A 16,912-nucleotide genomic window follows, 5' to 3' on the forward strand; every position below is an offset into this window, starting at 1 on the left:
TAAAAACGTGATTTTGGAGTTCCTGTCGTGGCGCAGTGGTTAACGAATCTGACTAGGAACCATGAGGTTGGGGGTTCGGTCCCTGCCCTTGCTCAGTGGGTTAAGGATCCGGCGTTGCCGTGAGCTGTGGTGTAGGTTGCAGATGCGGCTCGGATCCCGCGTTGCCGTGGCTCTGGCGTAGGCCAGTGGCTATAGCTCCGATTGGACCCCTAGCCTGGGAACCTCCATAAGCCGCGGGAGCGGCCCAAGAAAAATGGCAAAAAGACAAAAAACAAACAAACAAAAAAAAACGTGATTTTGATTAATTTGGATCATTTACAACTATTTCCATTTCAAATTTTCTTACTTCTTAGCATTTTTCATTGCCATGCAAAAATTGTAAATGGGAACTGAAAGAAATATTACTTAGAACACATTCTATATTGTATATTATAGTATAATGAATGATATTAGTGTACAGAACATCATGATATTCCAAGATATTTTTTTTTTCTTTTTTAGGGCTGCATCTGTGGCATAAGGAAGTTCCCAGGCTAGGGTCTGAACTGGAGCTACAGCTGCTGGCCACAGCCACAGCCACGTGGGATCCGAGCCACAGCTCTGAACTATACCACAGCTCACGGCAACACTGGATCCTTAACCCACTGAGCAGGTCCAGGGAATGAACCAGCATTCTCATGATTATTAGTCGGGTTAGTTTCCACTGAGTCACAATAGGAACTCCTAAAATTTATACATTATAAAATATTTCTAATTTGTGAGTCATATAGGATGGACAAAATGATACTAAATAGTGACCTAGGTACAGATTAACATGTACATTATATTGCCCTGAAATATTCTGGCGTACTGAAAGATTAAAACACTAATTACGAAATTTTAAATGCCAATAGGCTTCCTATTATTTCTGTATAGTGTGATGAGCTCTTTATAAAGTGACATTTATTGTAAGCTGTGTTCCACTTTATACACAGTAACACTTAATGAGAAAGGTAAGGCTAGTAATATCAAAGGCTTTAATAAGTCTAGTTATCACTGTGCTTAAAGGTAAATACTTTATGTCAAGGGTTTATTTGGTTCTGTGTGATCAAGAGAAAACACTTTTTCCTCTATAATAATTCTATATCAATGCTATACATATAAATAATGTGAGTATTTAAAGGAATATTCTATAAATTTAAAAATACCATAAAACATATGCACATAAAAACTGATTATACATTTTTAAAATGCTATGAGAAGTTTTTTAAAATTAAGGTATTACTAAACGATCATTTTTAACACTTATTAAGTTACATGTGAAATTTGCTGATTGTGAAAAACCTGATACTTTTTCTAGAACTCAGTTCGTCTAAAGAATCAATATGCAACTCTCAAACATTTTTAGTAAAGAAAACTTAATTGTAAACACTGAGCTTTTCCAAGGTAGATGACTATTACAAAGTTCACTAGAAAATCAATATAGCATTTTAGTTGGAATTTGCTCATTAAACACCCACAGCTCTAATGCAAATTATGATGGAATGAATAAAGCAAATACGCATGCTTCTTTCTTTTTATTAAATGTAAAATCTACTGTTAATTGCATCTCGTATGTCATACAAACTTTTCTCCTTAACTATTAAATAGAAGCTTTAACAAAAGTCATTAGAGATTCTCTTTCTTTGACTTGAATAAATTTCAATATTTGTTCAGTAAAGGTTCACAGCAGTTAAATTACATTAACAAATATTATTAGCTACTATGTAAGCCAACCAAGTAAAATACTTATATTGTAGGTAAAACAAATCATTGGGTGTTTACAATAATATTTGGATATCTCCATTTTTAAACAAGGTTATCAAATATCCTATAATTCTTAGTCAAATGAGAAACACTCAAAGTGGATCACCCCCCCACCTCCACCCCCAAATACTCAAATTTGTTTAGTAAGCTAATTGTTTTCTAATATGGGCAAAAGTAAATATGAAGAAGCTGAACCATACTAAGTATGAGTTTATTGAGTCAAGACAGAGTACATATTTTCTTAGTAGAACCCAAGTCTATTGACAAACCCATATTCTACACTTCTCAAACTACTTTTAAAATACAGTAGAAGTGAGATAGTGTATTGGAAAACATTCTAGTTTAAACACTGAATCATGATTCCCCAAATAACATAATTTAGAGGGCAGACATTTTCGAGGAAAAGGAATCCATTTATTAACATCCTAAGGTAGTTATGTAAACATCAAAGGCTACACTAAAGAGGGGGAAGAAGAAATCACTGGGATTTCATTTTGAAACATTTAAAATAATCCTGATTAAAATTCAAATTCTAAAGTTCTCAGCAACAAATATAACATAGAGAATAGTTTTGTGGAAGATTTTACTATGTATAAAAGAATTTCACATTGTCTGGTAGTATTATTGCTTTACATGCTAAATGAATTCCTTGCAAATATGACATTTACTGTTTTGTGAAACTACTACATATATATTCCACAACCAGAAACATTATTACACTATGTCTTAATCTCCTTAAAATTTATAATCTCTCTTTCTCAGCTTAAACTGTTTATTGGAAATTTAAAAACAAATGGTAGATGCCACAGACCAGGAGAAAATTAACAAACCTACTCCAAGTAGTTTGATGGTTCTATTTTTGGTATTACATTGCTGAATTCAACTTGTTTCTTTAGAACTTCTTTTACAAACCAAAATACTGTTTTTCTAAAACTGAATTTGAATGTTCAGCATTTTACATGATTATTCTGTAAATAACCATTTCTGCTTAAAAAGTAATACAGGTTCATTGTAAAAATGTGGAGACAGAAATATTTTGCATAGTCTTGTAACTTTCTGTGTATATTTAAAACAGAATATTTCCTATATTCTTTAGTATTCTTCAAAAATATAAAATACTAGATAGAATTTTATCATTTGAACATGCCATATTTGACTAAACTAAGATGCTCCTAAAATTAGATTTTACACTGATTCCAATTACTATATAAACAACACAGTAATGAACATCTTTGTACACAAAACTGTGTGTATATACATAGGTAATGCTTAGGAAAATTCCTAGAAGTATAATTACTACATTAAAAATCAATTTCATAAAGCTCTTAACATATATTTAAATTTTTCCTCAATAAAGTTGCTATAAATTTATACTTACCAGTAGTAAGAAATTACCAAAGATTAATTAGAACGTTATACAAAATAGTAAGTTTAAGTAGCACAACTATAAAATAATAAGTCTTTTTGGCAAAACTAAGTTATTATATACATGTATTTATTACAGATACTTCAAAGACTATATAAGAAAGTTTTCTTAAAATATGCTATTTACATTCAAACATTTAATATATCTGATATCAGAGCTACAATTTGTTTTGTTTTTCTCTCTTTTTTTTTTTTCTAGGGTCACACCAGCAGCATATGGAGGTTCCCAGGCTAGGGATCGAATTGGAGCTGTAGCTGCCAGCCTACACCACAGCCACAGCAACGTGGGATCTGAGCCATGCCTGCGACCCACACCACACGGAGCTACAATTTTTACTGTAAAAGATATAAGCTTATCTCTGAAGTATTAAAATCAATATCAATTATTTTATGCACTTTTGAAATACAATTTCAAAGGGTTTTTAACTTATTTTCTGCCTAGAATATCTAATTTATATTTTAAAAGATACCAATATGAAAATTCTGTGAAATACAACCATTACCTAAACTTTTCCCAAGATATGCTCTTCTTCAGAATAAATGAAATGTGTGGAAAAAGTCTTAATCATTTTTTGAAGTTTGGTTATTTTTTGTTTTAAATATCCTGGTAATATGATATTCCCTCAAATGCCTGATGTCATGCCAAAGTCCACAGTCTACTATATACCTAACAAAATATTTCCAGTTGTTGGCTACTATAATGGTCTCCCTGTTTCCTCCATGCTTTTTTTGTGTGTGTTTGTGTGTGTGTGTGTGTGTGTGTGTGTGTGTGTTTCCCAGAAAAACACCTTCCTAGGGAGAGAAGTTAGAAAAAAATAGCCATACTTTACCTAGAAGTATTATTTAACCTAGTACTCATTGTAATTAAGCCTGATTCATACCCACAGGATATTCTAACCAAAGATGATAATATAATCAGCATTCTACCTATCAATATTTCTAACTGCTATATTTCACAGAGGCGGGCTTTTTTGCTTTTATCTGAAATGACTGGTCATATTCTTGAAATCCTTTTTCCTTTCAAATTTACATATATATATGTAATGCTTCACTATAATTAATATGTTGTAGCATTTAAGTTTTAGATTAAAGCCTAACACATTTTATTAATGCCCATTATGTGTGTGTGTGTATATATATATATACACACACAGAAAAATGGGATTCCAATGTGTATTATTTCATAAAATAAATATTACATTATTTCTATTTTTTGATATATAGAACTCACTCTTAATCATTATATGGTCAGCATCATCTGAGATATAGTATATTATAACAAATAATTTTTTTCACTAGAGAACAAGGTAAACATTTTCCATTATACAACAATTTTTATTTTGCCATGTTAATTACTTGGGATGTCTTAATATATTTGCTATCACAGTAGGTTACATATCTATACTTTTAACATTTAGATGTTAACCTGAATAGAAAACCTTTTTATGTTTTCAGAGATCCTATGTTCTGATGCTTTAAACAATAACAATTATACTCATCTCCTCACTACCAAAATAAATGAACATTCTCTGTAATAAGAAGGGCTTACTTAATATTTTTTCATTTACATGTATCAGTCTAAATTTGGGTGTAGAGAAAAGAATCTATGTTTAAATTGAAAAGCATATTAAATGCTTACAGAATCAGTACGGTATACTGAGCAAATCATGTAACCACTGAATTACATGTAAAATGTAACTAAGATAGATAGACAGATAGATAGACAGATAGATAGATTTATACAAATATAAGACTTAAGGAACTAAGGAGTTCTTTTGGCTAAAACCCAATATTGGCCTTATTTCAGTTTAATTGGAAGAGGATCTCAAATTCATCTTCTCCATGAGATATCAGGAACCTGGATTTCTCTTTGTACCAAAGGTTAATAAGAAATGTGTCTGCAAAAGTCAAACAGCATTAAATACCAAAAACTGATTATTATTCTACAGGAGTTGTTCTGTCATTCATAATCTCTCCATGCTCCAAGCTTCCACAGCTAATCTTTAATGGATGACATGCAAGAAAGAAAAATAACTAACATATAGAGCAGAGATTCTCAAGTGAGCATTTAAGAAATAGAAAAATAAGGTCTTTAAAGAAATATAAATATTTTAAATATCACAAAAATAACTTATAAAAACTAATAAATACTTTTCTGTGTAAAAATTTAAAATATTTGTATACTGTAATTGCAATAGATTTTAATAAAAATTAAGAGACGTAAACACTAGATAATGCCCACTGAGACTGTTTCAGAAAAATGAAAGTTTTAATTAAACAAATTACATTTAACAGTTATAACTACATCACTGACCTAAGAGTAATTAATGGATGCAAATCAGGCCATATAAACTATCTCTTACTATCAAATTCAATTTAAGTAAAAGGATTTTAAAGTATTTGTGGTTTAGTCACTTTATTTAGATGAAAAAGATGTTTACCTAAAGAAGAGACTAAATGTTTCTACTGTGCTTCTCTAAAATATCATGAAGGTCATACATTCCAACAATTTACAAACAATATTAGCCACATGTACAATTTAATGAGATAAAGCACAGCAAGATCTGCTTATCATATATTTTTCCTTTATTTTTTATGGAGGTTTAAAACCTTTTTTTCATATTTTCAAACTTTCTAAATAATGTTAAATCTGAAAGTCAAGAAAAACTAAAAACTGTGTGGATAAACTGAGATATATAAAATACTTTATAAACTATTTTTAACAAGAAACACATATTAATTCTTTGTGAAACAAAAACATACAAATAGCTAGTTTCACTTTGATACGTCTCCATTAGATCAAGAAGTCTTGAGAAAACAAGATGGTGACATCATCTTATTGTCACAATTACAACTGCCATTTATTGAGTGCTTTCTAATGAGTTAAGTACTTCATAAACATTATCTCACTTAAGACATCACAGCAACCTATAAAGTAGGTTTTAACCAAATCTTAGTGAGGCTGTCACTTACACATGTGAGGTTGTAAAAAGATTAGAACAAAGGTCTGAATCCAAAGTCTGAGCATTTAATCACTATCTATTATAATGATGTATTATGAATGAAAAGTGACTGCAAATAAAAAGACATGTTGGGAAGTTCCCACTGTGGCTCAGTGGTAACAAACTCAATCAGCATCCATGAGGATGTGGGTTTGATCCCTGGCCTCTCTCAGTGGGTTAAAGATCCTGCGTTGCCAGTGAGCTGCAGTGTAGGTCATAGACATCGCTTGGATCTGGCGTTTCTGTTGCTGTGGTGTATCCTGGCAGCTGCAGCTCCAATTCAACACCTAGTCTGGGAACCTCCATGTGCCGTGTTTGACATGGCATGTCAAAGATATATTTGACATACCAAATCTGTCTTATTTACTGAGGTATATTCGGTGCCTATGAACACGGCATCCACAATATAAAAACCCCTTCAATAAATATTTTGTATTGAATTTTTAAAGAAGTTAACACAGTTCCTTTAGTGTCTAATAAAAGCAGTATTGATAGTGATGATGGCAATGATGATGTCAAAAAAGGAGAGGAAGGTTAAAAGTTCAAGCATTTGAGATTTTATCATGATGTAGGACACAGTGAATTCCAAACTCTCATGAGAGCACATTAAAAATGATAGTATTCACATTATTTAAAAACTAACAGAGAAGCAAAGGAAATGCTATTATAACAGTGTACCTGAAGGTATATCATAGGTACACACGAGGTTAAAGCCCAAATTCTGTGCATCTCACTTATGTGGAGATTCACATTTAATTAAAGTGTATTTAAAATAAATAAATAAATAAAATGTATTAGTGCTAATAAAAAATGAATGTGTATGTATATATATATATATGTGTGTATATATATATATATATCTCAATGGTAATTTGTTTCATCATCCAATCCTTTGTTTCCAAACTATTTCTTTTTACTTTTCTGTTTATGTCCCTTTTAAAATCTACTAACAATGAACCATTAATTTTAATGAAAAGCTAAAAAGACCAAAAATCTTCTCATGACTTATTACACTATCAAAGGTTTAATATTTGATAAACATAAAAATAATCAAGTATTAATATTAGCTACAACTTACTGAGAACCAGTTACATCCGAGGTGCTTCTATACATTATCTCTAATCCTTAAAATAACCTAGTAAATTAGTTAATATTTACATTTTACATGGGAGAAAGTAAACCTGGAGAGGCTAATAAGTAACTTGCCCAAAGGCACAGGATCAGTATTAAGTGTCAAAGCTGTGATTTGCATATCAGTCACTCTGATTCCAAGGTTTAGAGTCTTCCCATGGCTTCCTTTTGCCTCACAGAGTACTGGGAATATTTTGTTTCATGTGGGTTTGATTATACCTGATTTTTATTCTTATAAATTACACAATTTATTCTTATAAATTCTTATAAATTATATAAGCTGGGGAGGCAGCTTATATACATAAGTTACATAATAAACATAAAGATATATATAAGGGGGAAATCTGAAAGACAAGAAAAATGGTACAGTTAGAACGGCAAGACTTCATCAGTTATATGAATTTCATAAATTTTGGTTTATGTGGTCTTTATGTGTCAAACCTATCAAAGGAATTAAGGAATTAAGGTTAGAGAGCAAGGAGTTCCCGTCTGTCCATCATCATCCGTGGTATGGCACAGTGTAAATGAATCTGACTAGGAACCATGAGGTTGCGGGTTCAATCCCCGGCCTCACTCAGTGGTTTAAGGATCCGGCATTACTGTGAGCTGTGGTGTAGACTGCAGACGTGGCTCGGATCTGGCCTTGCTGTGGCTGTGGCTCCAACTGGACCCCTAGCCTGGGAACCTCCATATGCTGCAGGTGTGGCCCCAAAAAGACCAAAAAAAAAAAAGATTAGAGAGCAAGTAACTCAAAAAAAAAAAATCACACCTTTTAGGAGTAACATTTACTTTTTCTAATACTGAATCTAATCACATATCCAATGTAGAAAACTCATTAATGAAATCTATTAATTGAAGCATTCATACATCTAATACTATCAAAATCTGACTTTCATTTTATTATGTATATGTATATGCATATAAAGCTTTTTAAACAAAATTATATCATAGTTTTCCCCTACTTTTTTCACTTAACTTTGAGTCATAAACTTTTTCTCATATCATCAAATATTCTTCAGATATGCTGTTTTAATTATTGCATTATTATCTCATACAACAAATGTGCCTTATTATTCAATTGATTCTAATTCTACTGCTATCATATAAGTTATACTGATATGAATATCTTTATATACATAAATCTTCACATTTACTCAAACAAAATAGCTATTTCCTTAAGACAGTCATATTTTAATTGTTTTATTTGAAAAACCTAGACATTTATTTTTGTATCCTATTTGCAATTTTCTTTTTTATTATTATTTTTTAATAGTTGTTTCCCCAATACAATTTTTTTTTTTTTGGAATTTTCAATGTTCAGATGTTTTAGCATTATTTCTTTTAAGTGGAATATCCTGACTTTTAAAACATTTATATTCTGCTTAAGTATACTATAATATTAAAAATAAGCAGTGATAGAAACAAAAATCCATTCTTTTTTTTTTTTTTCTTTTTTCTTTTTTGCCATTTCTTGGGCCGCTCCCACAGCATATGGAAGTTCCCAGGCTAGGGGTCTAATCAGAGCTGTAGACGCCCAGCCTAAACCAGAGCCACAACAACGCAGGATCCAAGCCGCGTTTGCGACCTACACTACAGCTCACGGCAACGCAAGATTCTTAACCCACTGAGCAAGGCCAGGGATCGAACCCGCAACCTCATGGTCAGATTCGTTAACCACTGAGCCACGACGGGAACTCCCAAAAATCCATTCTTAATATGGGTTCTTTATTCTTTCATACAACTAAATAAAACATTTATCACATGTAATCATCCTACCAAAATGTTCCCCTTTCTATTAGGGTAGTGATATAATTGCTTTTGTTACTGTATTAGCTTTCTGACCGCACTTACTGATCAAGTAGAAGACAAGCTTTTTTAAGATTAGCTTTTTTTTTTTTTTTCTTTTTCTTTTTAGGGCCATACCCACAGTCTATGGAGGTTCCCAGGCTAGGGGTCCAATCGGAGCTGTTGCCGGCAGCCTAAACCAGAGTCACAGCAATGCCAGATCCAAGCCACATCTGTGATCTACACCATGGCTCACAGCAACGCCAGATCCTTAACCCACTGAGAGAGGCCAGGGATTGAACTACAACCTTATAGTTCCTAGTTGGATTCATTTCTGCTGTGCCACGAAAACTCCAAGATTAGCTTTTTTTTAAATAAACATTTTAAAAACTTATGTATGAGAAAATCTGAAAAACTTCAGTTGATGAATTTCTTGTAGTTTTAAAACAATGAATTCTTTAACCAATTCAGTTTTTTTTCTTTTGACATGTAATAAACAGTTCTCTCTAAAGTTAAAACATCTTAAATCTTTCTTAATAAGATAGAACTGAAACATTAAAAAGTAAAGATACATTTTGAAAAATTATTTATTTATTTGCTTTTTAGGGCCACACCCACGGCATATGGAGGTTCCCAGGCTAGGGGTTGAATCAGAGCTGTAGCTGCTGGCCCACGCCACAGCAACTTGGGATCCAAGCTGTGTCTGCAATCTACACCTTAGCTCACAACAATGCCAGATCCTTAACCCACTGATGGAGGCCAGGGATCAAACCCGCAAGCTCATGGTTATTCGCTGGATTCATTTCCACTGTGCCACAACAGGACCTACCCCTGCCTTTTTTTTTTTTTGAAAATTTATACTTTAGAAAACTTTAGAGGATTTAAATTTTGTGTCATTTCTGTAACTAAATGGTTGGACATATTTGTTTTAATTATATTGCTCAGCTACAAAGAAACCATACAACACTTAGAAGCTATAAAAACATACTAAACATCAATTAGGAGCTATAAAAACATACTAAACATCTTTCAAATATTCAACACTTATTAAAATAATATTTTGTCATTAATGAGAAGAATCTGATTAACAAGAACCATAAAGCAATCAAATTTTTCCACTTTATGAATGCATGATTCATACTGTTTAGTCATAGGGAACTCTTAAATATATACCAGTAAATAAATACATGAAGTTTAATATTAGCTATGTTATAGAAGAGTTTAAAGAGTAAATATTAGTGCTTCATGAGTTTTCCCCTCCAAGAGATAAATAAACTATGCAGATATACTCATTCATGATCCTCAGTAAATCATGATGGCCTAAATCCTATTAAATTACTTCTGTAAGATGTATACAAAGTTAAATTATAAAGCAAAACAATTTTACTTCTTGTAATAACAGTCTAGCAACTGGTACACATATTTGATCATAAAAAGCCAAGAAACTTATAAATCATTATAAATTTATATTTGAATTACTCATTTTTAATATACTGTTAATTTTCCTTAAAATATATTACTCTCATATTTCCCTATTAAAAAAGAGACCAAAAAATCCTTGGTAGTTTAACAGAAAAACAACCATCTGGTATTTGGCTGAAATATTTATTTATGATCATCTTGTTTATATTTTCATAGTAACATTTAGTTCCACTTTGCACAGTAATAGCTTGAAGACACACTATATTTGTTAATCATGTCTCTGACCTAAATCACCAGAATTCATTCATATATGCAACCAAGTTAAGTGTTTTATAAGGTATGACTATAACTTTTAACTAATCACAAAATACAACTATTTCTTAAAAGCATTCCAACTGATATAAAAATGTTAAAATGACTTATCTACAAAATGCCTCTGAATTCTTATTTCTACTATTCTATGACATGCCTCTTTCCTTAACATACTAAAAAGAGTCACTGGGATAATACACACAATGGAGGGGAGAGAGAGAATCCATCAGACACAAGTGAGAATCAGTCATCTGATCATATCTGTAACACACCACAGATATATTTCAAAAATGTTCTTGCAAAGACCTGTGAGTGAAGAGAGACTCCAAAACATAGGCAGTCATTTATAAACTCTGGCAACCTTATACTTTAATCTTTACAAGGAAAACATTATCTTCATCATCATCCATGTCATCAGATGAAAATTTATTAACTGCACAAAGCAGATTTTTGAATCAAATGTAGGTTTCCACTGGCAATGAATATATGACTATCTTCATACAAAGGAGTATTTCCTCTCAACGAGCTAAAACAATAAGTGGTATCTGAACTGCTGGTTGAAAGGTAGAGGCACTGGTAATCATTATTTCCCCTTGTTTGTTCAGGCCCTTCCAACAAAACAAACAACCTTTTTGTGATTGGATTGACATGGTGTTAACAATGCATTTAATGCCCAAATCAGTATGAATACAGGTAAAGCTCTCACTAATACCAGTACCAGGATGTTAAAGCCACCTATTTTCTAAGCAGCCAAAAAAAAAAAAAAAAAAAAAAGACAGAGCCTTCCCTCCTTTGGCAAATAAGCTAGTATGCTAGTATTCTCCAAGCCACATCATATATATAACAATTTTTGTATGATTCTTAATGCCATGTTAATACTCATCTACTATACCTGCTGTCTTTTCAGCAATTTGAGCTTCTGATGCTTTTTCTTGGAGTTCCAGCTTAAGCTTTAGTTTTCTCTGTTCTTTATCTTCTTCAGTCAGTTTTTCTTGAAGCTAAAACACATTAAAAAAAAAAAGATTGTTATCTGATGAATTTCTTGCATAATATAATTAACCTCTAAGTTAATTTTTGCTTTTTTCTAAACCCTTATATAATATTACATTTAACTTTGTTAAGACAACTCCATGAGCAAAAAAACCCCAAAAAACTATAATATTTAAGGTTTTAAGATAAATAATAATTACCTGAAATGATATAGAAATTATAAAAACATTTTAATATACACTTAATTTGTGTGTGTGTATACAGGCAAATGAAATTAAAGAAGGAACATTATTATTAAAAATAACTACGGCAAAAAGCTATCTGATCCATTCTTTTGTCTTAAAGCAAAGCTTTGGAAGGACTATCCTAATAAAATAATGGAAAGCACAAATTACAGATCCTCTTTGTAATTTTAATATTTTGAAACAAAATTAATTAAGATAATAATCTTAATATCTGATACAAATCTCCCTTTGAGAATGCTATGCCATCATATTCCATTTAAATTGCCATTGGACCTGACTTATAATTGGCATGTAATAAATAACTGCTAAATGAAAGTACAGAAAATATCTCATGCTTTTATACAGAATCCCTCCAAATATCTTCTTTTTAATTTTTACTTTCGTTTTGTCATTTGTGTTGTTTTCCATCAGGCATGATCAATATTCCTAATATGCTTCAGTTTGATTAGGTCAAACAACTAGAATGTTAGAATCAGAAAAGTAAGTAGACACTAAAAAAAATAAGAAAGCATAGAAAGCGAACATTATTTAATAACATTAAAGCTTAAATGAATGTAACTAGAAAAAGAGTAAGAAAGGATAAAACCTGACATGACAAAGTGGATTGGATAAAATGTAGCAGTATAAGATAACACAAGGTAAATGGCAATATTGCTAAGCCTTGGTAATTTAAAGTTTACATAAATTACTGAGGTGAAATACAGGGCACAGATACTAATAAAGAAAATTAAAAAGTTAAGAAAGTAACATGAAACCAATGCATTATACTTCCTACTCTCTATAATACTGAAGTCGTTTTATTATAGTTAAACTTGAATCCTTTTGGGGGGGTTATCTGTGCAAGGTACTATAGATCTATGAAAACGGAAGTGACATGTGGCAAATCAGCAAGGCAGGAAACCAAATAAATTGCCTTTAATAGCCCATGTCTCAACTCAATCATACCCTGAACAGCATGGTATGGCAACAGCATAAAGCTACTGTTAAAAGATTAAAGTACACAATAAAACTGAATTATGATGGGTGACAAAGCAAACTTAGAAGGTCAATAGCTAAAAGCATATTGTACAACTACCAGACTTTCTACATTGTACCTTTTTATTGCTTGCTTTGAGAATTTCCAATTCTTTTAGAAGAAATGCTATTGTCTTCTCTTGATCTAGGTCTGAAGTAACTTGAGAAGGAATCATACATTCATAATCCAAATCATTATTTCTATGTTCCATAATGCTGTAAAAAAGACAACTATTAATATATATAATTTCTACTATACAGGATTTATACATTTTATATTTCAAATTGAGAAAACATTTAATTTTAACAACAGATATGTAAAGAAACTTAATTTAAAACTTCTCTTGTAATGGCACTGTTAAGAAAATACTATGGATTAAAAAAAAAATTACAATTTCACACAGGTGCTAATTTATCAACTGAGAGGGCTATATCTACAAAACGTATTTGGTAACATACACAGAAACTCATGGCTCAACATCCTTAAAGAATCCAGGTTTTAAGAGGCTATAAATATTAATTCAATTTGTGCTTTTGGTCAAGACTCCAGCTACATTTCTTACTTTTCTGAAAGTGGGAACAATAAATATTTTTCATTATAATTGACAGAGTATCATCTTTTTATTCTTAAAGTCATAACATTGAAAGTGAAAACCGGGAGTTCCCACTGTGGCACAGCAGAAACGAATCTGACTAGCATCCATGAGGATTCGGGTTCAATCCCCAGCCTTGCTCAGCAGGTCAGGGATCCAGCACTGCCTTGAGCTGTGGTGTAGGTCACAGGCACACTCAGATCTGGCACTTCTGTGGCTGTGGTGTAGGCTGGCAGGTGTAGTTCCAATACGACCCCTAGCCTGGGAATGTTCATATGCCGTGGGTATAGCCCTAAAAAGCAAAAAAAGCCAAAAGACAAACCAAAAAAACCCCCATGAAAACCAGTTCTTATAACATTTAAGAGTAAGCAAAGTTTTTGACAATGTGCATGCTAATTGAGAACAATATTGACTTGTTAGCAAGTACTACAAAGGAAGAGAAGGGATGACTTTTCCCCAATCTCTACTATTTACTTTTCCCATGTGGTTATAAAACATTTAACCCTCTTCATTCATCCCTATCCCCCCAAAAATGTACTCTAATCTATACTTTGTTAAGAACATAAGTGACTGTTTAAGAGGTCAGAACATAGTAGTATATCTATTTAATTATACATTAATATTCAAAAATATCTACTTCATAATATTTAAGTAAATAGAAATAGCTATTCCTAATTTAAAGCGGGTTAAAATAGTATTCTTTAAAATATGATTTTGCCTACGTACCTGAAATTCATTATGGGGTGGTACTTTGCTGGGTACAATATAACTAACATAAAGATCTAGGTCAATATGCTACTGGAACTTAGAGAACTCATTTTACTCAAAGAGAAAGTGAAGACATTCAAGGCAACACATAAGTGTGTAGATATACATATATGCTTTTTTTGCATGCATATTCACCCACACACACATATAAATGGACAAAGGTCCATGTTTGTACATGTAGATTTATTTTACTCTTTTAAAGGTTCCCCTACAATATTCCATGGCATGTTATCCCACACAATCTATTTATTTCTTTTTGGAGCATTTTTTTCATTCTTTTTGCTCTATAAAGTGAATAATATAATGCACATGTTTGTGCATATAAAAAATAAATAAAATATGATTTTGTCTGGGCTGAAAATATTTATATTTCAATGTAATTGTGGCAGTTCCTGTCATGGCGCAGTGGTTAACGAATCCGACAAGGAACCATGAGGTTGCGGGTTTGATCCCTGGCCTGGCTCAGTGGGTTAAGGATCTGGTGTTGCCGTGAGCTGTGGTGTCGGTCACAGAAATGATTTAGATCCCACATTGCTGTGGCTGTGGGGTAGGCCAGCAGCAACAGCTCCGATTAGACCCACAGCCTGGGAACCTCCATATGCCATGGGAGCAGCCCTAGAAAGGGCAAAAACACCAACAAACAAACAAACAAACAAACAAAAAAACCCCCAAAAACAAAAATCAATATAATTGTGAATTATACTAATCACTGAAAATCTTTAAATTTAGCAGTATATTTATAGTACATAACTATTTATTGAAGTGCTTTACTTCCATAGGTAAAAGTCAGAAGTGTCACAAATTTAAATGCTTTCACAGGATAAGTAGGTAAAATGAATGGATAGAAGCTGCAGAATGTAAAACAATAAGGAAATGTGAGAGTAGAAAGCTCTTCCAAAATCATTCAAATTCATTTAAATGGAAAACAGTGCTGACCAAAACCAAAACACATCTTTGGGCTTAGTTTGTCCTGGAGCTGCCAGGTTATGGCTCTCTTGAATAATATCCCATATATATCAACTTAAGAGTTATTTCCAGATTCCAAATGAAAGGTCACATAAAATAATACTCGAAAAGAAAATAACAAAACGTCATGGCCTTCATCCAAACTCATCTCGTGTTTTTGCACTTAGCAATTTAAATGCATTATATCAACGTAATGAAAATACTAACTCTGGTAGATTCCCCAAATTCTAATAAGTTAATGATACATCAAGTTTAGCCCACATTACAAAGAAGAAAGGGAGAGACAGAGAAGGAAAGGAGGAAGAAAGAGTTCTCCCAATTCTTACTCTCTAAATCTAAGACTGCTAGCACTCACTTGGATTTCTCTGTAGTGCAGTAAGCTGTCTCATCACCTGGATCAAGACTGATGACCTCAAAACTCCTTGATCTCTGCTCTGATGGCTTTGTATCCTCATATGTAGCTTTATTAATTAATTCATAGGGTTTCTGATGAATGCTTCCCTTAGAATTCACAGTCCGTTGCTCATCTGGCAGTGTACTTTTTTTTCTTCCTGTAGTCTCTTGTTCAAGGTAAGTACGGGTTATGTCTGCATTTAAAACAAAACAAAAATATGATATATTAACACCACGGTTACATATTAAATCAAATGATCACTTCTGTGAAATGAGTGCTCTCATAGCTTTAAAAATGCGTGCTTACTAGCTTTACTCCTATTGTAATCAGAAAAGCATGTAGTGTGATTTTGCTATTATTATTTCCATTTTCACAGTCAGTGGCCATTTAGGACAGTGGCTTACAACCTTAACTGCCCACTGGCTGAAGAATTTCTGAAGACCCCAAAGCCCAGGCCATAACTTATACTAATTAAATCACAATCTCTGGAAGTAATCACATGATTCCAGCATATAATCAAGACTGGGAACCACTGATTTAGAGGTTATTAATCTCCACATTACTTTTCTAGATTTTGAAAAAAGGATGCAGCAAGTTACTTGATATGGTGAAGTGATAATGTGCAAGGAATTCTGGTATGAGGCTGAGTTAGAATTCTGGTTTTGCCAAGCGCATAACTTTGGGCAAGGTACTTTACCTGTCCATGCCTTACACTCTTATTTGTAAAATGAAAACATAATAGTACTTACTTAATTGAGTAGTTGTGAGGATTAACTGAATTAATGAATGCAAAGTACCTGGGCTAGTGTCTGGCATGTCAATAAATGTTAAGCATTATTTTTATAATCATCATCATATTAAAATGGAAATAATATAATTACTTTAACTTCCATTTTATCCAATATATATTATACATTATAGAATCTATTTTGTAATGCCTGGAGATCTCATTAAAATTATTTATCTTAAGCTGTAACTAGTAAATAATAGCTATTTCAAAGGAATAGTGTGTATCTGATGTTGTATTGAAATTTGGGGAGAGAAAATGACACACACAAGTGCACCAAACAAACTCATGAA

General features: G+C 32.3%; 1 protein-coding gene across 10 annotated transcripts in view; it reads right to left on the bottom strand.

Annotated features, from left to right (window-relative positions):
- MIPOL1 (mirror-image polydactyly 1) overlaps nt 1–16,912 on the bottom strand; it is a 278,917-nt gene that overhangs the window by 185,990 nt on the left and 76,015 nt on the right. For all 10 annotated transcript variants that reach the window (XR_002345852.1, XM_021099133.1, XM_021099139.1 and 7 more), the window contains 3 exons: nt 15,794–16,025; nt 13,192–13,327; nt 11,755–11,860 (listed from right to left, as the gene is read on the bottom strand). Coding sequence is in view for 9 of the 10 variants with exons in the window: in XM_021099133.1 (XP_020954792.1) it covers nt 11,755–11,860; nt 13,192–13,327; nt 15,794–16,025 (474 nt within the window). In the remaining variant the exon portion in view is untranslated. The remainder of the gene's footprint in view (nt 1–11,754; nt 11,861–13,191; nt 13,328–15,793; nt 16,026–16,912) is intronic.

This window comes from Sus scrofa, chromosome 7 (assembly GCF_000003025.6).
Source record: "Sus scrofa isolate TJ Tabasco breed Duroc chromosome 7, Sscrofa11.1, whole genome shotgun sequence".
NCBI lineage: Eukaryota > Metazoa > Chordata > Mammalia > Artiodactyla > Suidae > Sus > Sus scrofa.